Source organism: Rhinichthys klamathensis, unplaced genomic scaffold (assembly GCF_029890125.1).
Source record: "Rhinichthys klamathensis goyatoka isolate OS25496 unplaced genomic scaffold, OSU_Roscu_1.1 h1tg000114l_1, whole genome shotgun sequence".
Taxonomy (NCBI): domain Eukaryota; kingdom Metazoa; phylum Chordata; class Actinopteri; order Cypriniformes; family Leuciscidae; genus Rhinichthys; species Rhinichthys klamathensis.
Window position 1 is genome coordinate 1,062,152 of NW_026606651.1, and position 23,591 is coordinate 1,085,742.

The 23,591-nt window shown below is 35.2% G+C and overlaps 3 protein-coding genes across 3 annotated transcripts in view; 1 reads left to right on the plus strand and 2 right to left on the minus strand.

The window, feature by feature from the left end:
• ydjc (YdjC chitooligosaccharide deacetylase homolog) overlaps window positions 1-23,591 on the minus strand; it is a 62,004-nt gene that overhangs the window by 38,395 nt on the left and 18 nt on the right. The window lies entirely within an intron of this gene.
• top3b (DNA topoisomerase III beta) lies at window positions 5,324-23,505 on the plus strand. Its single transcript, XM_056254703.1, has 17 exons — window positions 5,324-5,575; window positions 8,465-8,596; window positions 8,722-8,828; window positions 9,915-9,989; window positions 10,124-10,320; window positions 12,112-12,268; window positions 12,405-12,518; window positions 12,645-12,735; window positions 13,805-13,959; window positions 14,145-14,250; window positions 16,125-16,271; window positions 16,382-16,555; window positions 17,096-17,224; window positions 17,445-17,594; window positions 18,923-19,023; window positions 21,375-21,576; window positions 22,918-23,505. Exons 1-17 carry the CDS (start codon window positions 5,506-5,508, stop codon window positions 23,394-23,396), a joined length of 2,586 nt encoding a protein of 861 aa, XP_056110678.1. The 5' UTR covers window positions 5,324-5,505; the 3' UTR covers window positions 23,397-23,505.
• Window positions 6,006-7,848, minus strand: LOC130088100 (interleukin-17A-like). Its single transcript, XM_056254718.1, has 3 exons — window positions 7,749-7,848; window positions 6,672-6,847; window positions 6,006-6,450 (listed from the first exon to the last, which is right to left on the minus strand). Exons 1-3 carry the CDS (start codon window positions 7,761-7,763, stop codon window positions 6,231-6,233), a joined length of 411 nt encoding a protein of 136 aa, XP_056110693.1. The 5' UTR covers window positions 7,764-7,848; the 3' UTR covers window positions 6,006-6,230.

Genomic DNA, 23,591 nt, shown 5'->3' on the forward strand with positions numbered 1-23,591 from the left:
TCCATTGTAGTAACTACATTTTTCAATTTCAATGAACTTAAAATTTGAAGGCAAACAGGTTCCTAGCTTTTTAAGTTAAACTTACAATAATTGTTTACAGTAAAACCCCATGACAATGTGAGGATGAGGATGATGAAAACCTACAGTCAGAGAAACCAATGACCTGTAAGTGATTAATCATTGCCTTCATTGAAGTCTCCATGATGGATGGACACCGGTCACAGTTCGGCCCATGCATGTGCTCTCGTGTTATACTGAGAAAATAGTTTTTTTTAAACCTGATCATGTAGATTGAATCAAAAACTCAACAAGAATTGCACCTTCGTGAAAACATTACGACGCAAACCAGCGGCCATCACAGTGTTTTTGTGTGAGGTGATGAGTTCAGGACATGGAGGAGGTCTCTTGTTTTTCTGCATGCGTGTGATGGAGAGAGTTCCTGAACGTGTTGTTTTCTACATTTTCCCCGGCCCCTCGGTGGTCCTCCATGGTGTGTGTGCTTCCCTTGTGTGTTAGCGCACAGGTTTGACTTCAGACGAATTCCAGCTCTTTGAGGTCTCGCTGCACATACCTAATGCAGGAGAGGTCAGAGGGCAACAGCCCCTAGCTAAAGGCATGGCCTTGATGTGAGGACCCTGTTCAAACAATAAAGGAATCCCAGGTTCCCAACTAAAACCCAGTGAAAGATGGAGGAGGGAGGCAGTGAGCGGGGGAGAGGAGAACAACACCCTTCAAAAGAAAGGTTGTTTATTGGCATCTGTGGTTCCACGAAGAACCTTTACATTCTCGATGTTTTAAATGTTCCTCACACTAAGACAGAAATGGTTCTTTTGAAGAACTGTTCACTGAAAGGTAATTCTTTGGGGAACCAGAAATGGTTCTTCTGGCATTGTTATGCAAACCCCCTTTTGGAAGCTTTAGTTTTAAGAGTGAACTATTAATAATAGAATTGTTTATAATCTTGGAAAGATAGAAGCTAAATTGAATTCTTGTACAACGCTCGGAAATATCGAAAGACTGTTTGAAAGTAACTTGAGTCTTAATTTTCTTAAATGATGTCATTTTAAAAGCTTATTCCCTCTTCAAAATTTGAAAATAAAAACAAAATTTATTTTGTTTATCTAAGGAGTGGTACTTAACCCCAATTTGTCTGTTTATTTCTGGAAAACAATCCAAACAATTTGTTGTAACACAAAATGCATTATTTATTTTGTAAACTATATGATGAGATCTTTCACTGATCAGATGTTCAGCAAATATCAATCAGTTGTTCATATTAAAAACAGTAATATTCTGAAATAGAATTGCAATTTAAAACAACCACTTTCTATTTGTATATATTTTACTATGTAATTTATTCCTGTGATTTTCAGCATCATTCATCCAGTCTTCAATGTCACATGATCCTTCAGAAATCATTCTGATTTGCTGCTCAAGAAACATTTCTCATTATTAATGTTGAAAAGAATGTTGATAATTATATTGTGGAAACAGCTGATACATTTTTCAGAATTCTTTGAATAGAAAGTAAACAGCATCTTTTTAAACATAATCTTTACATTATACATTATAAATGTCGTAACTGAAAGCATCCTTGCTGAATAAAAGTATTGCTTTTTTTTTAACATGTAAAATGTAATGTAAATGTAATCCATAAAACAATTAAGTTTGGTTTACATTATTTTTTAGAATGTAAACCGAACTTAAGTCTTTTATATATTCACATTTCCTAAAAGCAATACAATTCCAGAAGCAGCTTTCCTCTTTAATCTCTTTTCTTTTTGTTTTCCCCTCCTCCCTTCATCATCACACCTTGAACCACTCCTCACCTTCCTCACAGTGGAGTGCCAGAATGCTTCGTATACTCCTGCATATCTCATAGATACGTGTGAAGATGAGAGGGAAGAAGGACACTGATAAAAGACAGGAAAAGGACAGAACGAGAGAAGGAAGAGGCGGACAATAATGGCCAGTGTTCATATGGTCAGTGATGATGACGATCAAGTAGAAGAGATAGGCAACTATTAACCTGATATCTGAATATGTCCATGTTAACTAACATGAGAACATACATTTTTTGATGATTACGTTGCTTCTTAACTAAAATATAAGAATAACATATAAGCACACATGAGATGTTCCTGTTCAATGACTAAACAAACACAGCAAAAGTCACATCAGCTGTGTGTGCTCTCTCTTCAACATTTGAATTACATTCACACGAATCAAACACTTTAATGTTTTATGTTATTAAATATTATTATTTTTAATCTGTATTGGGAATAAAGCTGCTCATGTTGACTCCTCATTGATCTAAAAAGTTATTTAACTTTGAATTTAATTTAGTCCCATGCACCTTCTTTAAAAAAAAAGTTTCAATGTGGTTCTAAAGAGAACCCTGTGGTTCCTTGGCTCAATATTAAGGAACCTGTTATGCCAAAAAGTTTATTTATATGGAGAAATGTATTAAATGATAGCATAATACTTTCATGTTGAACAGACTATTTAATTTTTCTCTCGTGATGAAGTATGTTTAAAAACGAATTAAAACAAAATTATTTAATTGAAACAAAATCCATAAAATGATCCAATGATTTCTATAGCTATATGTTTAATGCCTCGCAAAATAGAACCTCAAATAGAACCTTTTCTTCTAGAGCGAGGCTCAGAAGAAAGAAAAATCAAATCATATTATGATGTTTAACAAGCTAGATTTTTTGCTTGGAATGATTAAAAAAATGTTGTTTCTTGATCCTTTATGTTTAAATGGATTGTGGAGAGTAAAATTGTTTTTCTCAGACAAGTTTGTGCAGGTTTCAAGATATTTCTCCTAAAATTAAACATTATATGTAAATAAGAAATTCATTTAGATAGCTCAGATCTCATCTGCAATTCTTAAAGAGACACATGCAAAGTCTCAGTTTGGTCTCCATTTAATCTGATTGCTGTAAGAGGAACAGTTGTGATATTTACCCCTGAAGCTGAAATAGTACTCAGAAAAATAATTTTTTTGAAATGGAAAACTTTCACAAAAAATATTTGATATTCGAGGCATCATGCTTTTATGGCTTGTATGATATGAGAATGGAGTTCATACTCGAAGAGGTCGAAACTTAATGCATTTGCTGATATTTATAATGCCAAAAAGTAAGATGCAATTCTGATAGCTTTAATGTAAATCAATGAGAATTTTTTATAACAATACTACAGATTACATAAAATGCACATAATATCATTTGTCACTCTATATAATATGTCTTATATCCAAATGCTTCATTTTATAATGCAATACAAAGATGACTGTGAGATGAACAAATAAACGTTCCTCAAAAGCCTGACGTATCATATATGATCCTCTTATTTTAATATGATTTTTTTTAAAGTAATGTATTGATAATCTAAACTTTTGTCCAGTAAGTGTTCATTTTGAAATAGCCCATCAGTTATTCTTAAATTAGTAAGAATACCACAACCTCAAGGTCATTTTTACAAAGGGATTTACTTACTAAAAAGTATAACTAAATCAGGGCAGAAGGTATTGTGTACAACAGTTTTTTTTGTTTGTTTTTTTAGCAATCATGTTCATAATTTAGAAGCCTATAAATTAATCTATCAAATATGATTCATAGGCTTGATGGGTTTAAGGGTTAGGTTTTTTTACCAGTTTAGCATGAAAGAAAGCACTCCTGTTGTGTTGGTTTGGTGCTAAGGACAAGATCATCAAAAAAGAATGGCAAAGAAAGAACGATAGAGACAACAACAAGTGAGATCTCCACTGCAGCTCTGTTCTTCTGTTTGCTTTCTACAGTTACAACACTGGTTAGATCAAGCGGGTGAGTCACACATCTTTACTGGCAAGAGTTTTAATGGTTAAGATCATTTCCCCCGTCCTGCCAGTCAATTCCGCCCTCTCTCAAGCGTTCATCCAACATATAGCCTACAGTATTGTGATGTTTATTGTACATTTGAAAGGGAATCCATCAAAACCTCTTTAAATGTATCTGTGAATGAGCACGAGAGAGAAAAGGAGAGAGGGAAACAGCAGCAAATAAGTGCTGTTTGTTCACCCATGTCTGTAATTTCATCCATCCTAGGCCCTGTAATCATTCACTTGTCTCTCTCTTTGTCTTTGTCCTCCTCCTTTCAACGTGCTGAATGTTCTCCTGGTCTTAAACACTGCTTTTTTCTTGCTTTAAATGTGTTTATGTGTCTGTCTATGAGTAAGAGAAGATGAAGGAGAGATGAAAATGAGAAACTATGACTCATGTCACCCAATCAGATGCATGTACTACACGTGAAGCTCTTTGCGGATTGATGTTCGAGTTGCTCCTTGACCGAAGCCTATGTTCTGTTCTTAATGGCGAATAGGATATGGATCATGATTTCATCGGTTTATCTGTGTCATCCAATGATCTGTGTGAGTGAGTGTGTGTGCTGTGACAGTCCAGATGAGTCAGTACTGGAGGAGGCAGGCATTGTGGGTTGGATATGTGTTCAATTGATCAGTCCGCTGAAGGAGACCAACTCAACTCCACCCTCCCTCTGCCATCTGTGGGGTCGCAGACACAAGCTCATTTTTGAGCGACTCGTCTTCCCCTTACATTACATTCTTTTTTCTCTCACCCGACTCGTTTTTTATGAAGCATTGGACATTTGACTAAACAAACTGGCTGAACAAATTGAACTGTCCTGTGCTGTATTTTCTAATTGGCGGGATTTCACATGAGTGATCTGGAGTCCGATGCTGCTACAAATCTGTTTGAGGGATCAAGAGATTATTATTATGTCACACCGCCATCTAGTGGCCATTAAATGCGATCGCATGCGTCAATACTGCTGACGTCCGTTTATATAATTTTTTTTTTTTTAAATTAAAATAAAATAGAGAATATTCAATAATTCATTCATACAGAAATGTGAAAATATAGAATATGTGTTTTTGCCTTTTAAATACATTAGTTAAATTATTGTTTCCATTTTCAGAGCTCAAATTGATTTTTTTAAGAATGAGAATTGAGTATTGTTGTTGAGTATTACTAAATAAATAAGAAAAAACCTTTATTTATTTATTTATAAAATGTTATTTGAATATATAAATAATATATAAATAAATAAACATTATTAATATATAAAGTGTTTTTTATTTGTTTGTTGATAGTTGTAAAAAACATATATTTTCATTATTATTATTATTATTATTTAATCTCAATTGTTATTTTAACCCCCGGTTACACAGATGTAGTAAATGTAGTAAAATATTTTGGATAAAACCATGGATAAAACTCGGGGCTTTTATTTTGACAAAATACGAACAACCCGGAAGTTAACATGCCTGAAGTAGTGACTGCAGCATACCGGTGTGTTATTATCTCGGTTATTGGTTTTATTAAGTTTATTTTGTATTATTTTAGCTTTAGTTATTAACTTTGAAATAAGATATTTACTTTTGTTATTTCATTGTCAGGTCCCGTTGGTGTTTATGACAGATAAGTACAACCAGCAGCGATGAGGACAGTGTTTATGGTGGCTGAGAAGCCCTCTCTGGCTCAGTCCATTGCCAAAATCCTCTCTAAAGGTGAGTCTGTATGACATTTATATGCATTAAATCTACTGCACATAATGATGCTACTGCAGGCAGAATGGTTTGGTTTGGTAGTTTATTAATACAACAGCACCCTCATATCCTGTTTGATCTGATGAGTTACTCTTTCATTTATTAATGTTACATTTGTTATACCTGTTTAACAAGTTGAGTAGTTAACATGACAAACACCTGCAATGTGACGTCCTTGACTAAAACTGTTTTGAATAGCATGTTTCGTTTCTAATTATTTTAAAATGACAATACATGCCGTTTTGGCCACATATTAATTTAGAAACTACTTTAAATACTTTTAATTTGATTAAACTGCAGGAAAAGCAGGGTGTTTTTTTAACATGAGTATTTCTAAACAAATACGAATCTTTTCTGTACATTTGTTTCTTGAATGAATGGGAAACCCGAGTAGTGCAAGTTTTTATTGCAAAACAAATAAATACAATTTATTTATTCACGTTTACAAGCATTCGGCAACTTAAGACATCTATATTGCAGTACATGCGTTGTGGTGGTGTTTAAGATAATAAGCATTATTATTCAGTAGACTTCTTTGTGGTTGACATTCAATTTAAATTACACAATTATAATAATTGAAAAGGAATCTAGTGCATGAATTTTCAGACCCACAGCTCTAATTCTGTCTGGATGTTGCACATATACAGGCGATGTTGACATCCTCGAATTCCAGTGCGTAAGTTGGGCATCGTGGGTTTTTCCTGAGAAAGGGCATTTTGATAGCAATGGGGATGCTCTCCAGACTGAAAGAGCTGTCGACCCCCTTACAGGAATGACTGTTCAGGCAGTTTGCTTCATAGATGATCTGTGGCACACGGTCCAGGTCGAGGTTCTCCCTGTTATTGGTGCAGAAGAATTTATGTTCATATATACCACATTTCAGTGTCTTTCAGATTTACATTGTCTGCATTTTGATGCCAATTAGGACAAATACAGACCGTCAAATTCTGAATCTGAATTGTTACAAAAGGTACACGATTGCATGCATGCATCCTGTATAAAATGTACCTGCAGTAAATCTATATTTTAAAAGGGCTCAAACATCTGCTCAACTCACACGTAGCTCCATGCGGCGACGCTGCGTTCGTTGATCCTGCTGGGCAGGTTGATGAGCTGTGTGTGGTACTCTTTCAGCGTGGAGGAGCAGTAAGTGTGCTCCACACACTGGGCCGTGATTGGATTGCACTGGCTGGGGTCCAAGACCAGCAGAAAAATGCTCAGGAGTCCTAGAATCTGAGTGAGAGAATGAGAAGTAGGCGTCAGCACCTATGAGTTTGCACCTGTCATGTGGACTTCTTTATTTGTGGTTTGTGGATGACAATAGTATCAAGCAGTCCTTCCATTGTGGACACCTTCATAGATTGAAGCTAATGCCAAATTATACAGCCTAGATTCACAGATCCAGTGCAATTTAGTGATGAATCTGAATCTTCAGTGTTGAAGAATAAATAACTAGGCTTAGTTTATTAAAACATTGTCATGGGCTATAGGTTTGTGGCTTTTTTTAACCAATTTATAATAAACAGGCAGATTTATCCTAAGGTATTGGCTAGCTTTCAGGTTTGAATCCCCATTTTTAGTTTAGCTATAGACCTAAATCGTCCAGGCCTCTTTTGGCCAATTTAAGATTTGCCGTATTGGCTGATAATTGTGCTAGCTTGGCCAATAACAGGTAAAATGTTAGTTCTTCCTTATAGTAAAACCAGAATCTATTAATAAATTATTTTACTCTGCAAGGATGCATTCAATTAATCAAAAGTGACAGTAAAGACATAATATGCTGTTTGTTTGTTTGAGCTTTCTATTCATCAAAGAATCCACAAATATATTTAGGAACACGACTGTTTTCTACATGTGATAATGTATTTTTGAGCAGCAAATTTAGCATATTACAACGATTTCTGAAGGATCATGTGACACTGAAGACTGGAGTAATGATGCTGAAAATTCAGCTTGGCATCAGATAAATAAATTACATTTTAAATTATATTAAAATAGAAAACAGTTGATTTAAATTGTTATATTATTATAATTTTCGCTGTATTTTTGATCAGATAAATGCAGGCTTGGTGAGCAAAAGAGACTTCTTTCAAAATCTTACTGAAGTCTTGTGTGAATGGTGTTGGTGACTTACCTGTAGCTGTTGCATGCTGTATCGTGGACAAATGGAAGTGAGGAGGGGAATGAGATGCTGGAGGCTTGCTGTTGCCTGTAGGGGTAAATCTGCTGGTCCAAATGTGTCCATCCCCTCTTTTCGGGGCTATATTTATGTACAAGTTGAGACAAGTTGTACAATGGAGACCTCCAATGGACCGTAGCGTAAGCCAGTGCTCAAGGTTCATCAACATCATCATCAAGCTTTTTTTAGGCTCGTTCACTCCGTCTGGATATGAGAGTTCAGCCTTGGGAACAGCACAAAATGGAAAAAAAATGAATGAAAAGAATAATGCATAATCAGCTCTTTGCTCTCTCATTTCACTTTATGATGGATCGCTCAATGCCAGCACCAGCTTCTTTCAGCCTGATTTCGTCAATGTCCACCATAAGAACGCTTACATGGTCGTGTTTGTTGCGTTTACAGACTTTGGAAAGAGTCTCAATGCAAATATTCTGGTATCAATGGAATAAGCAAAGTGTAAGATTGTGTTTGAATGATTACTTAAAGTGTCATTTAGATTAGTAAAGTGCACCTAAAGGTGTATCTTTAAGGTTAAGTGTAGTTTTTATGATTAAAAAAACTTACTTTTATTCCTGTTAAATGTGCAATAAGCCATTAAGCAATTTGCAATTGACAGGTGCAGTTAAGTCAAAAGTTATATGAGCGTTTCATTTATTTCCTTTTGTTTATAGGTAGCTGTTCAACCCGAAAAGGCATAAATGGAGCGTGCTCAGTCCATGAGTACACCGGAAGCTTTGTGGGCCAAAATGTGAGGTTTAAGATGACGTCAGTGTGTGGACACGTCATGAGTCTGGACTTTATCGGCAAGTGTCTTGTATTCAGTACAGTAGGACTGCTTTTAATAAGCAGGAAAATTCTGTAATGTGCATGCAAGAGTCAAGACGATGCGAACTTGAGTCTAATATTCCCTATCCTTGATGTTTTACAGGAAAGTATAACAACTGGGATAAAGTCGATCCAGCTGAGTTGTTCAGCAAGGCTCCGACTGAGAAGAAGGAAGCAAACCCCAAACTTAATATGGTCAAATTCCTTCAGGTGACTTTCCTCTGTCATTACCTGACTGCTTTTGGTGTATCTATTGTCTAAAATAATTAAACTTTCAGACAAACTGTATTTAAAGACTACATAAATCAAATTTGACTCTCTTTATTTGCTGTTCAAAGCATGTTAAAGAAATTATTCAATTTATATAAATAAATAATATAGTATATATAGAATAAAATATGATTATCATGACATTCATCTTCCAAAATTCATTGCTTCAATAATGTTCAATTATAAAAAAAAATATTTCTAAAGCTTCTAAAAGCTTATTTTTTTTGTAAGAAGTCTCTTATGTTCACTAATGCTGCATTTATTCAATCAAAAATACAGTAAAAACAGTAATATTGTGAAATATTATTACAAATTTTCAGTGTCACATGATCATTCAGAAATCATTTTAATATGCTGATTTGATTATCATTATCAATGTTGAAAACAGTTTTTGCTGCTTAACATTTTTTTGTGGAAACAATGATACCATTCAAACATTTGTGGTTAAGATTAAAAAAAGAGAGAAATTAATACTTTTATTTTTCAAGGATGCATTTAATTGGTCAAGTGACAGAGAAGACATTTATAATGATACAAACGATTTCTGTTTAATACATGCTTTAATAAATAAATCTAATAAATGCAAATAAATGTTGTTCATTGAACTTTCTATTCATCAAAGTATCCTAAAAAAATATCACAATTTCCACAAAAAAATGTGAACCATCACAACTGTTTTTAACATTGATAATTATAAGAAATGTTTCTTGAGCATAAAAGCAGCATATTAGAATGATTTCTGAAGACTGGAGTGACGATACTAAAAATATATTCAAAAAGAAAACCTTTATTTTAATTTGTAATAATATTTCACAATATTATTGTTTTTACTGTATTTTCTATTCAATAAATGCAGCCTTGGTGAGCATAAAAGGGCTTCTTTCAAAAAACATTAAAAAAATGTTTTATTGTTTCCAAACTTTTGACAGGTATATTATGTTACATTACATTATATTATATTTTAAAAAGTCATATTTAAAAATCCTTCCATAAATTTTACAATACCAAAGTTGCTGTTGTTGACAGGTTGAAGCAAAAGGTTGTGACTTTGTCGTCCTGTGGCTGGACTGTGACAAAGAAGGAGAGAACATTTGTTTTGAGGTGAGTCTGAATCGACTTCAGTTAATCTACAGAAAGAAAATACAACTAAATTTTGTCCAGATAACTGAGACTGAGGTGTTTGGCCTTGTTTTTTTAGTGTGTTTTCTCCATTTCTGTGTGTTGTACCATCTCAGGTGTTGGATGCCATTCAGCCTGGGATGAATAAGCCTTACGGTAATGAGCGCACAGTGTATCGGGCCAAGTTCAGCTCCATCACAGACACCGATATCTGTAACGCCATGGCTCGACTCGGAGAACCCAACCAGAACGAGGCTCTGTCCGTAGATGCTCGTCAGGAACTGGACCTCAGGATCGGGTGTGCTTTCACACGGTATGAAATAGGGCTGAGCGATTTTATCGATTCTGCGATATAAATCGATATTTTTTCTCCCAAGAAAGTATCGATTTTTAGGCCGCGAGTATCGATACATAAGTCCCATTCAAATCCCCCGTGTTAAACCCGTTCGCGTTGCATGAAGAGTGATTTGGTCAGCCAGCCGCTAGTGGCCAGCTGCGCGCGTGCATCGATATTGACGAAAATCCAGCTGTATTCAAACAACAACTTAGCTCTCCTTGTTGGCTAGGCTCCTTGCATGCTGGCTAGTAGCTTTTTTTAAAGCTGGGTCTCCGAAATTGACAGCGCTGTGTTGGACAGATTTGTGCAGCGGTGTTCCGTGAGTGAGAAAGTGCGCGAGGTACGGATGAGTGTGTGTGTGTGTGTGAGAGAGAGAGAGAGAGAGAGAGAGAGCGAGAGCGAGGTAGTGCTGCGTGAATGCGCTGCGGCGCTCTGCAATCAAATACGATTTTAAATAGGCTTAGTAAAAAAAAAAAAATGTAAAAAAAATCGTATTCGGTGGTGGAAAACGCCGGCTTTAGGCGCATGGTGAACGCGATGGAGCCCCGCTATCCTATTCCAACCCGCGAACACCTCATCAAGGTTTGCATTCCCAGGCTGTACACTCAGGCAAGAGCACACGTCAAAGCCTCCCTGGCCAGCGCGGAGAGAGTTTCCCTGACGTGCGACGGCTTGACCTCGCGCACAACTGAAGCACGTCACATGTTCAGTGTCAAGCTAAAAAAGCTGTCAAAGAAAAGGCAGTGCAAAGAAACTGTTCACAACAGGCCACTTGCTGCACCTTTTAACTCTCCATTGAAAAGTAAATAAAGTGCAGTATTGCAATTAACAAAGGCTTATAAGCTACAGTTTGCACTGTTGTCTTTCAATAAATAGAACTAATTTTCTCTACACATATTTGATTCATTTTGTCCAGCATTTGCAAGCTGTACTCTCTGCCCAGTCAGAGACATATATTGTGTAAATGATGTTTTCAGTTTTCAGTTCAATTAATTCAATCCAAGTAAATGGAAGACTCACAAGATGTCACCAAAATCACTCTGTCCCCTTTAAATCTTTCAGAAAATGATGTAAGTGTATCGAATTATATCGAATCGTATCGTTGGCTGAATATCGTGATATATATCGTATCGTCAGCCGAATATCGTGTATCGTATCGTATCGTGAGATTAGTGTATCGCTACAGCCCTAGTATGAAAGAGGTCATTTGGGTAGAGCAGACCTGCTTTGAATGTTTTTATATATATATACAGTATATATATATATATTGCATTACAATGCAATCTTGTTTTGTGCAATATACACTGCTGCTGAACAGTTTGGGGTCTCTAGGATTTTTTTTAAAAGTCACTTATGCTCACCAAGGCTTCAGTTATTTTAGCAAAAATATAGTAATATTATTACAATTTAAAAGATTTTAGTATATTTTACTATTTTAGTATATTTCAAAATATAATTGAATCCTATGCGTGGTGCTGCTTAATATTTTCTTGGAAAAACCATGATACATTTTTTTCTGGGTCTTTCATGAATATAAAGTACAAAATAACAGCATTTATTTGAAATAGAAATCTTTTGTAACATTATAAATGACTTTACTGTCACTTTTGATCAATTTCATGCAACCTTGCTGAATAAAATGATTAATTTATTTTGATTTTGATTTTTTTTTTTTTTTTTTTTTTTACTGACCCCAAAACTTTTGAACAGTAGTGCAAACTGTTCTGATGTCATTCATCACACCTAACCATTGTCATTGGATTTTAGTTTCCAAACCAAATACTTCCAGGGAAAATATGGGAATTTGGACTCCTCCTTGATTTCTTTTGGTCCCTGTCAGACTCCCACACTGGGGTTCTGTGTGGAACGTCACGACAAGATCCAGTCCTTCAAACCTGAAGCATACTGGGTCGTACAAGCTAAGGTCAGTTCTGGTCTTTACCACTTGAATGACAAAATCCAATTTTAGAAATTTGTTTACAGAATAGCTGTATATCATATTGCATTGCATACTTGCTTTTCTGCATTTTCCATTTCTTTTTTTTTTTTGGTGCAAACAGGTTTTTAAAGGAAAGGACAGCCCACTCACCTTGGACTGGGACCGCGTTAGAGTTTTTGACCGAGATATTGGTCAAATGTTTGTCAACATGGCAAAGACTGCTAAGGAGGCTAAAGTATGTATTTGTATCTCAGTTATATGTCATTTCCTGTTTCAGTGATGGTATATGTGCTAAAGCACTTCATGTGTGACTGCATGAGTTATTATGTGTCATTTCTTGTTATGTGCAATTTCATTGCAGGTTGAATCTGTGACTAAGAAAGAGAAAGCCAAGCAGAGACCTCTCGCATTGAATACAGTGGAGATGTTAAGAGTGGCCAGCTCTGCTTTGGGTGGGCTGCTTCCCTTGGGATATTAAATGTGTATTTACTAATCAAAAAGCATAAGAAATAGGGTTTGAATGAGGAAAGAAAGACCAAGCTTTACACAGACTGCTTAAAGGGATAGTTCATCCAAAAATTAAAATTCTGGCATTTACTCACCCTTGTTCCAAACCTGTATGAGTTTCTTTCGTCTGCTGAACACAAAAGAAGAGATTTTGAAGAATGTTGATGATAATCAAACATGTGACATTAGCCATTAGCCATTGACTTCCAAAGTAAGAAAAAAATACTGTGGCTGGCATCAACTGTCTGGTTACCAACATTCTTCAAAATATCTTCTGTGTTCAACAGAAGAAAGAAACTCATACAGGTTTGGAACAATTTGAGGGTGAGTAAATGATTTTTAAACAGAATTTTAATTTTGTGATGAACTATCCCTTTAAGTGTATAAATCCAAGGAGGCAATAAAACCAACCAATACATTTTGGCAAGTAATAACTGGTCATGAAATTGAATTTAGATTATATGGTCAAGAACCTTATATGGTTCACTTTTTGGCAAATAATTACGGCAATTGTATAACATTGTAGTATTACTCACAAAGGAATAATTAGACTGAAAATGGTAAACACTCTACCGTTAAAAAAGTTTTTCAAAGAAGTCTCACCAAAGCTGCATTGATTTTATTAAAAATACAGTAGAAACAGTAATATTGTGAAATATTATTACAATTTAAAATAATGGTTTTCTATTTGAATATATTTTAAAATATAATTTATTCCTGTGATGCAAAGCTGTATTTTCAGCAGCCATTACTCCAGTCTTCAGTATCACATGATCCTTCAGAAATCATTCTAATATGCTGATTTGCTGCTCAAGAAACATTTCTGATTATTATCAATGTTAAAACCATTTGTACTGCTTAATATTTTTGTGGAAACCGTGATACATTTTTTCAGGATTCTTTAATAAATAAAAGTAAAAAAACAGAATTTATATAAAAAAAAAAAAAAAGAATCTTACTGACCTCAAACTTTTGAACGGTATATATATATGATTTTATCTGTGTATTGCTCAGGAATGGGTCCCCAGCATACCATGCAGATAGCAGAGCGTCTCTACACACAGGGTTATATCAGCTATCCTCGCACAGAGACAACACATTACCCTGAAAACTTTGACCTGAAGAGCACCCTCAAACAACAGGCCAACAGCTCCTTCTGGGGTGAAACGGTGAGCATGTGCCCTTTCCAACGCCCTGATGAGATCATCTAAAGAAGAACTATTTTTACACCTATTTGATAAGCTTTGTTTTGTGTCTGTAAAAAAAACTATTTTATGAGTAATTAAATAAATAATTAAAAGTGATTAATATTGTCTTTTATGAAAAATGCGTATGTGTGTGTTTGTGTATTCAGGTAAAAGCACTTCTCTCTGAGGGCATTAATAAGCCAAGGAAAGGATCGGACGCAGGAGACCATCCGCCAATCACACCCATGAGAGCCGCCTCTGAGAGCGAGCTGGGTACGACCGTCAAGACTGCATATTTACACAATGCGTTACATCATGTGTGATATTGAAAGGTCAAGCAGAGAGATATTAGGGAACACACCCAGGTCATTCTATGATTCATATCTGGCGTTGCAGGACAAGATCCATGATCCTGTTTCTAATTATTGAATAAAAGAAGAGAAAATAGTCTAAAATATCTTCATTTTAATTTGTCAATTTGAGTTTAATTAGCTAAACACTACTGTTCAAAGGTTTGGGGTCAGTAAGGTTTTCTTTTTAAAGATATTAATACATTTTAGGATTTGTTATGAACCCAGTATGCGAGCCGGCCGTGACAGATTGCATTTAATTGATCAAAAGTGACACTAAATCTATTAAAATATTATGCAGGACAGCTGTTTTCAACATCGATGATAATAAGAAATGTTTCTTAAGCAGCAAATCAGCATATTAGAATGATTTCTGAAGGATCATGTGACACTGAAGACTGGAGTAATGATGCTGAAAATTCAGCTTTGCATCACGGGAATGAATTACATTTTAAAATGTTAAAATAGAAAACACTTATTTCACAATGTTGAATTTTGTTCAAATAAATGCAAGCTTGGTGAGCTTAAGATACTTTTTTTCCAAAAACATTTAAAAAAAAATTACCGACCCTAAACCTTTTAACGGTAGCGTAACTATGGCTGCGTCCGAAATCGCATACTTTCTTGAGTAGGTACTTATTTTGAATAAGTAATTACTTCAAGTCTGTTAAAAAAGTATGTACTACATTTGCCATACTGTCATTATCATGTGACCTACAAGCGTCAGTTACGTCGCTTCACTGTCAATCATAAATCCTCTCCCGTGGCCTCATGGGATAGTAAATTTTCCATCTTAGCACACGTCAGAATCTCGCTGGGAGGAATTTTTTAACCCTCTGGGGTCCTTCATTTCAGAGTCACACTCAGGACCTTCGGGTCCAAATGGGCCGGAAGGGTGGGATTAATATTTATTAAAAGAAAATCATCTTTTTTTTTTTTTTACTTTTTTTTATAATATTTTTTCTTTTCTTTTTTGGTGTTTTGAGATAATTTCAAAAATAAAAATGATTTATAATTAATACTAATGCAATAATTGACCCATTTTTTCCCCATTGAATATAATAGAAATTTAAAAAAAATTTTTTTTATTTTTTTTATTTTTTTTAAAGCTGTATTTAATTTTAGAGTCAAGCCTAGGCCTCATGAAAGCAATTTTTGAAATGAGATGGATGCCATCTGGTGGACAAACTGAGCATTTTAAAAATTCAAAACCCATATGTAATCTGAATTTATTAGTGTGTATGTGTATAAAAGTGTGTTTGTGTGTGTGTGTGTGTGTGTGTGGATGTGTCTGTTTTGCACTCTTGATGTTTTATAGATTCACCCCTTCACTGTTGTGTGCTTTTCTTCTGGATCGTGGCTGATTTGTAGTTTGTACGCACAAAATAACTCTGTATTTTCACATTTTTGCCAATTTCCCATTCATTTTCTATGCGGGTCCATTTGGACCCGAAGGTCCTGAGTGTGACTATTTTTTTTACAACCACTTAGACTATTCAAATCCTGTCCCCAATTTTTTGGGGTGTTCATATGCCAAGTACCAACAAAGTCACCAAATTTCGGACCATTCCGATTAAGCAATGATTTAAAAAAAAAAATATTTAAATGCTTCGGGTCCATTTGGGCCGAAGGACCCCAGAGGGTTAACCTACTCTTTTATGTGTACTGTGAATTCAGACTTCTTTATCACATAATGAACCAAATCAGGGGCCATATTGCAGAAACACTAGAATCCAGTCTTTAAAAGATCTAAGACAACAGAGCTATAAAAGGCCATATATCTCTTTTTCTCTGCAGGCAGCGATGGCTGGCGTCTGTATGATTACATCACACGGCACTTCATAGCGACGGTCAGCCCCGACTGCAAATACCTGCAGACCACGATTTCCTTCAGCATCGCCACAGAGAGCTTCACATGCAGCGGGAAGACGCTCATTTCTCCTGGTATGTGCATCATCAGATTAACTTTATTAACTTTCTTTTTACTTTTGCCATTTTTTTTCATGATATTCTAGTGGAGAGGTGATGCTTAGTAATATTTCTCTCTATCTCAGGTTACACTGAAGTGATGCCCTGGCAGGGTATTCCGCTGGAAGAGGCCTTGCCGGTGTGTGAGAGAGGAGACACATTCACAGTGGACGAGATCAAACTACTGGAGAAACAGACCAATCCACCAGACTACCTCACTGAGGCCGAGCTCATCACACTCATGGAGAAACACGGCATTGGTGAGATCCGTTTCATTAATGCTTACAATGCTTAACAGATGTTTTTAGAAAACAAGTTCTCAGAAGAGAGGAAAATGTACTTATTTACCTAATCCTCTTCGTCCCGTGTGAGACATAAGGCCGCAGAGTAAATTTAAACGGGTCATATCATGCATTTTATCCATGGGGTACACTTTATTATATTAGTTTTTCACCCCCTCTTGGTCCGTTTATTGCCACTGTACACCTTTGGGTAACTTTATGTGTGCAATATCATAAAAACACTGCTAAATGAATTACAGTTTAAAATGCATAAAGAATTCACAGCACAATGAATTCTAAAAAGTGTTTCATGCATAATTATTCATTTTATGCTATCATTTCAGGTGCTCAGGTTTTCACATCAAGGACTATTTTCACATTTCTTCTCTTTTTTTTTATCAATAGGCTATTTTATATGTTGTTACAAGTTTTAGTGCATGAATGAATAAGATTTGAGTCGGTAAGATTTTAGTGACTGTTTGGTTGTGTGAACTGTATTAAAAATGTTTTTCCCACTAGGTACGGATGCCAGTATCCCCGTCCACATTAACAACATCTGCCAGAGGAACTATGTGACGGTTGAAAGTGGCCGCAAACTCAAACCCACCAACCTGGGGATTGTTCTGGTTCACGGTTACTATAAGATTGGTAAGGGGAAAAATTTCAACCACAAGTATTTCATTTGTCTGTGTCAGTAGCCTAGTAGTTACAGATTTGGCCTGGTAACTGAAACCCCAAAAGGGGCTGTTCAGGAACTATGGGCACTTTACAGAGATGAATCTATAAGAGGTGTGCAATAAGTTGCGTTGGATAAATGACTCATTTGTATATGCTTATCATTTTCCTTGTGCATCTGTGTGTGTGTTAGATGCAGATTTGGTTCTTCCCACAATCCGGAGTGCTGTGGAAAAGCAGCTCACTCTTATCGCTTTAGGAAAGGCAAACTTCCAACAGGTCTTACAGCATACTCTGGACATCTTCAAGAGGAAGTTCCACTACTTTGTGGACTCCATTGCAGGTAATGTCACATACAGTGAACCTATGAAAAGAATTGAATTCCTTTCTTATTTCGGTGTTAAATAAAAAATCTAAATTCGAATGCTCTGTTTGGACAGGAAATTACGCATTCTACGAAGCCCCTAAAGGGACATGGTGATGAAATAAAAATATGAGATGGGAGGAAAAAATATATTGCAATGCTTTTGCGTTCTCTCGCATTTTGAAAAAAAAGTTGGGTAATTGTATTGTGTATCATTTGCGGGCAGCAGGGAGCCGCTATCAATATGTGGGGAATTGAAATGGCTTTTGAACGCACGCTCACTTTTTACTTTCGTTTTCTAATTCGCGATCACGTATACTCAGTGTATAGGGAGCGGCGGTACTGACCACACATTTTACAAGATAAGATATAGATATTTGTCAATAATGTTCACATCTTCACGATCAGTTGCGCACCAAGTCCTCCGACATCATCCTGTCAGTCATATCTCCGTACTATCTTCAGTGATCAGTGAAATCATGATGTACTGTAATGCAACTGACCACTACAGCAAGTCTAACCACATCCCTTTAGTTATATTCCGTGCCTTTCCGAATTCAGATTTAGGCTTCGGGCACATTGCTAAATGAGATGCTATTATAGTTTTTTAATTAGTTTTTATTTTAGTTTTAGTTAAAGTAATTCTGTTGTGTTTTTGTCATTTTTACTAATATTTCTTTTGTAAACGTGTCTAGTTTTGGATTTTATTTTCAGTTTTAGTTATTTTAGTACATCAAGTTGAACTAATTGAAAATAATAAATGTTGCCTCTGTAATTAGCTGAAATAAAATATTTTTTTTTTTTATGGTTTTAGTTTTTTAACTCTAATAGCCCTGGTCTTGAACTGTTTTTTGATGCATTGAGACCCATTTTATTAAGGATTGGCTTAAACTGTTTCTCAATCTATAAGTTAAAGGAATAGTTCACTTAAAAACAAAAATTCTGTCATCATTTACTCACCCTCAAATTGTTTCAAACCTGTATGAATTTCTTTCTTCTGCTGAACACAAAGGAAGATATTTTGAAGAATGTCTGTAACCAGACAGTTGATGGGCCCCATTGACTTCCATAAATGTATCTTCTTTTGTGTTCAGCAGGAGAAAGAAATTCATACAGGTTTGAAACAATTTGAGGGTGAGTAAATGATGAGAGAATTTTTTTATTTTTAAGATAACTATTCCTTTAAGGCTGCTCTGTGCCTTCTTAAAGTTTAGTTTAAATATGCAGTTTTTTGCCTAAATTATGTTTGCTCTGAGGTTTTGCTAATTATTCACTCTTAAAACATGCTTTAAATGTTTATTTAAAAGGCATGGATGAACTGATGGAGGTGTCCTTCTCTCCCATCGCTGCTACTGGGAAACCACTCTCTCGCTGCGGCAAATGCCGTCGCTTCATGAAGTACATCCAGGTGTGTAAGGACTCATACTGTAACTGCCCTAACAGACTTAAAATGATGGCTTTCTTATTCTTATTTTAACATGTAAATGCATTAAATTGATCAAAAGTTACAGTAAAAATGTTTGTAGTACTATTTATAATATACTTATGAACTTTTTGTTCATCAGAAAATCCTGAAGAAGAAAAAAGCATTAGCACAGTTTGCACAAAAATATGAAGCAGCAAAGCAGTTTTCAACATTGATAATAATCAGATTTTTTTCTGAGCAGTAAATCAGCATTAGAATGATTTCTGAAGGATCATGTGACACTGAAGACTGGAGTAATGATGCTGAAAATTCAGCTTTGCATCACAGGAATAAATAACATAAACATAAATAACATAACATAAAATATATTCTGATAGAAATCAGTCATTTTAAATTGTAATATTACACAATATTACTGTTTTTGATCAAATAAATGCAGCCTTGGTGAGCAGAAAAGACTTATTTAAAAAATCGGTAACACTTTACAATGAGGTTTCCAATTAGTTAGCATTGGTTATCTACTTTAGTTAACATGAACTAAGAATGAACAATACTTCTATGGCATTTATTAATCTGTGTTACTGTTAATTTAAAAATGTACTAATACATTATTAAAATCAAAAGTTGTATTCGTTAACATGAGTTAATGCACTGTGAACTAACATGAACAAACAATGAATGACAGTATTTTTAAGTAACATTAACAAAGATGAATAAATACTGTAACAAATGTATTGCTCATTGTTAGTTATAACATTATAGTTAATAAAACATTAACTAATGTTAACAAATGAGACCTTATTGTAAAGTGTTACCAAAAAATCTTACCGACTTTTGAATAGTAGTGTATGAATTTGGCTGATGTCAGAAAGCTATGAAAATCATAGTGCATCGAACTCTTTTAATTCAAAAAATTAAAGAAAAGCCCATTTCTCTTTGAAGAAAAAGAGATGAAACCATAAAAGAGTCATGCACTGTAGACAGATCATAACTAGCATGTACAGACATTGTGTTTTAGCTACTTTCTTTGTCAACAACCTTAGTTTGAACTGTTGACATTAGGGTAAAATGGAAGAATGTTAGATATTTAACCAAACACGCTTGTCTCAATATGGAGCAAAGTTCAGTTCTGCACACTCAATTAAAGGATTGCAACACTATGTCTTGGGTTTTGATCCATGACCTTCACCCAAACCGATTGACCTATTTTAGGATTGTGACACATCATAGAGGGCTTTGGCCTTCTGATTACAAGCCTAAAACTTTGACCTCTCAACTACCTACCACCACACCTTAGTGTCTAGTAACCATTTAACTCTACAGTTCAGAGGTTTGGGTCGCTTTTTTACATCTCATCCTCACCAAGGCTGCATTTATTTGATAAAAAATACAGTAAATATTCTGAAATAGTATTACAATTTTAAAATAACTGTTTTCTGTTATAATATATTTTAAATGTAATGTATTCCTGTGATGAAAAGCTGAATTACTCAGTCATATGATCCTTTAGAAATCATTCTGGTTTGATGCTCAAGAAACATTTCTTATTATTATCAATGTTTAAAACAGTTGTGATACTTAATATTGTTTGTGGAAACCATGATACATTTTTTTCAGGATTCTCTAAATAGAACGTTCAAAAGAACCGAATTGATTTGAAATAGAAATGTATTTAATGCATTCTTGCTGAATAATAGTATTTTATTGTAAGTATTTAATGCTTTGTACATCAAAAATACCTTGTTTAAAAATCTGACGTCAGGTTGAGAGGTCAGTGATGTTGAATAAGCACAGTGAGTAACGCAGCCAAACTTAAAGCTTTTCTATCCCAGAGCATTTACATCTACACTAACTTTGATCCTGATTACCATCCGTATAGCCGTTGCGTAAATCACGTGGTTTATATATTTTCCTCGCTGTGACTCACTCTGGGCTTTTAGACAGACTCTCATCTCTCTCGTTCTCTCCGCCTGTACCCGTGCACCTGAAAATGACCTTCGGCGAGGAAGCTTTTTATCTGAATGTTCTCCTGTGTCAATCTGAATGTGATATAACTCAAATTATTCATCAATGTCCCTCATCATTCAACTACAACCTTAGGCTGTTGGTCTAATGTTCCTGTTAAATGGACTGCATGTCCAGTGCTTGCATGCTGATTTTCTCGATCCAAATGTACTGAAGTCTTTACACAGTATAGAGGTTTTTGCTGCTGCTAAGTCATTGTGCAGAGTAAAATTTGTAGAAAATTAAGTCAGGAAAAACTTAAATATATTGGTAAATCATGATGTAGTACTATCAAATATGGTCTAAACTGTCATTTGTAATCACCCTAGGCTAAACCCAGTCGTCTGCACTGCTCTCACTGCGACGAGACGTACAGTTTACCTCAGAACGGAGCCATTAAGCTGTACAAAGAGCTCAAGTGTCCTCTGGATGAGTTTGAGCTGGTGCTCTGGACCTCGGGGTCGCGTGGCAAAAGCTACCCTGTGTGTCCATACTGCTTTGGGAACCCTCCCTTCAGAGACATGAAGAAAGGTAGGAGAGACCAAAAAGCTCTGTTTCTCAAAGCAAATTGTTTTTGGGTGGTTCTTCAGTTAGGATTCTTTCAAACGGTTTCATATATGTAAAAAATCAGTAATCAAGATATGCCCTTGATAAACCTTTGCATTTTCATATAAAGTGATGAAGGTATTTTTTTTTCATACTGGTTGGATAAACAATCTTTCAAGTTTATGAAAATAAAAAGGAAGGGATTGGAGACGTTGCCGCAGTTCTTCTGTATTTTTTCTGTCTCAGTTCTTTCTGTTTCTTCAAGTAATCCCACAGGGACTCGATGTTTGTGAGATCGGATCTCCGTGTGTTGCAAAAATCACACTGGATTATACAATAATGGCAAAAGGAATGTTTGGAAATGTAAACTGATATTTCCTACTGACACACTACAGCAAAAGATATAAATAACTGGCTTAACTTTTTTTGCGTGAAAATACTAACATGCCTAAGACTTTCGCACAGTACTAATATATATATATATATATGTATGTATGTGTATGTTTATTTATTTTAATATAACATATATACATTTTATATTACTAAAATATTGTGATCAGTAAGATTTTTTTTATTAATATTTAAATAATATTATATCTATATATATATATATATATATATATATATGTGTGTATGTTTATTTATTTATTTTAATATAACATATATACATTTTATATTATAAAAATATTGTGGTGAGTAAGATTTTTTTTTAATTAATATTTAAAAAAAAATTTATCAAAAGTGATCGTAAAGACTTTTACAGTTTTACAAATGAAACAAAGAATTCTGAAAAACTGTATCACGTTTTTTTTTTTTTTTTTTTTTACATCGATAATAATAAAAAAAAATCTTAAGCAGCAAATCAGCATATTAGAATGATTTCTGAAGGATCATTTGTCATGAGTAATGATGCTGAAAATGTAGCTTTGCATCACGGGAATAAATTACATTTTAAAATATATTCAAATAGGAAAAGCTTATTTTAAATAGTAATAATATTTTACAATATTACTGTTTTTCTGACCTAAGCCTAACCTGAACATAAGAGTCTTCTTTTAAAAACATTCAAAAATCCTTCTGACCCTTAACTTTTAAAAAGTAGTCTATTTAAAATAAACATATAAAATATAAAAATGTAAGCTTTTTTATAAATGTATTATAGAGGTAAAATAAAAATATCTGGGTGGGGGAAAGGTCCAAGATTCTGCCAAATGTAACCTTTTAACACTTGTGTTGAAACAGGAACAACACTCTTAAAAACAAGAAAAGATAAGAGTTCTCCTAAAAGAATAGCCCTTATGTAATTTCTCTTTCTCTTTCCCTCAGGGATGGGCTGTAACGAGTGCACCCACCCTTCCTGTCAGCACTCCCTCAACTCTCTTGGGATCGGTCAGTGTGTTGAATGTGAGACGGGTGTCCTGGTCTTCGATCCCACCTCGGGCCCAAAGTGGCGCATGGCCTGCAACAAATGCAACGTGGTGGTGCATTTCTTCGAGCACGCCCATAAAGTGCAGGTGTCCCAGGACAGCTGTGATTCCTGCGAAGCGTCTCTGGTTATAGTGGACTTCAACAAGACACGCTCGCCATTGCCTGATGGTGAAACGCAGCACACTGGCTGCGTGTTTTGCGATCCTGTGTTCCAGGATCTGGTGGAGCTGAAACATGCGACCATGCGGCATCCCATGCACCGGGCCGGAGGAGCCCGCAGAGGGAGAGGGAAGGGGAGAGGGAGGAGGCCTATGGGGAGAGGGAATCCTAAAAAGCCTAAAGACAAAATGGCAGCCCTGGCAGCGTACTTTGTATAAACTGTTTTGTAAAGCTTATTTGTCTTGCAGTAGAAAATTAAAGCCAGCTTAATTAGTCTCAATGTGCAAACTAAAAAGATGAAAATGGCAATAAAGTTTTTAGTTTAACTAGTCTTTGCTGTTTTTTTTGTTGTGTGTGTGTTTTTGTGGCTTATGTCTGCTTACACATTTATTTATTTATTTTTTTAGCAGACG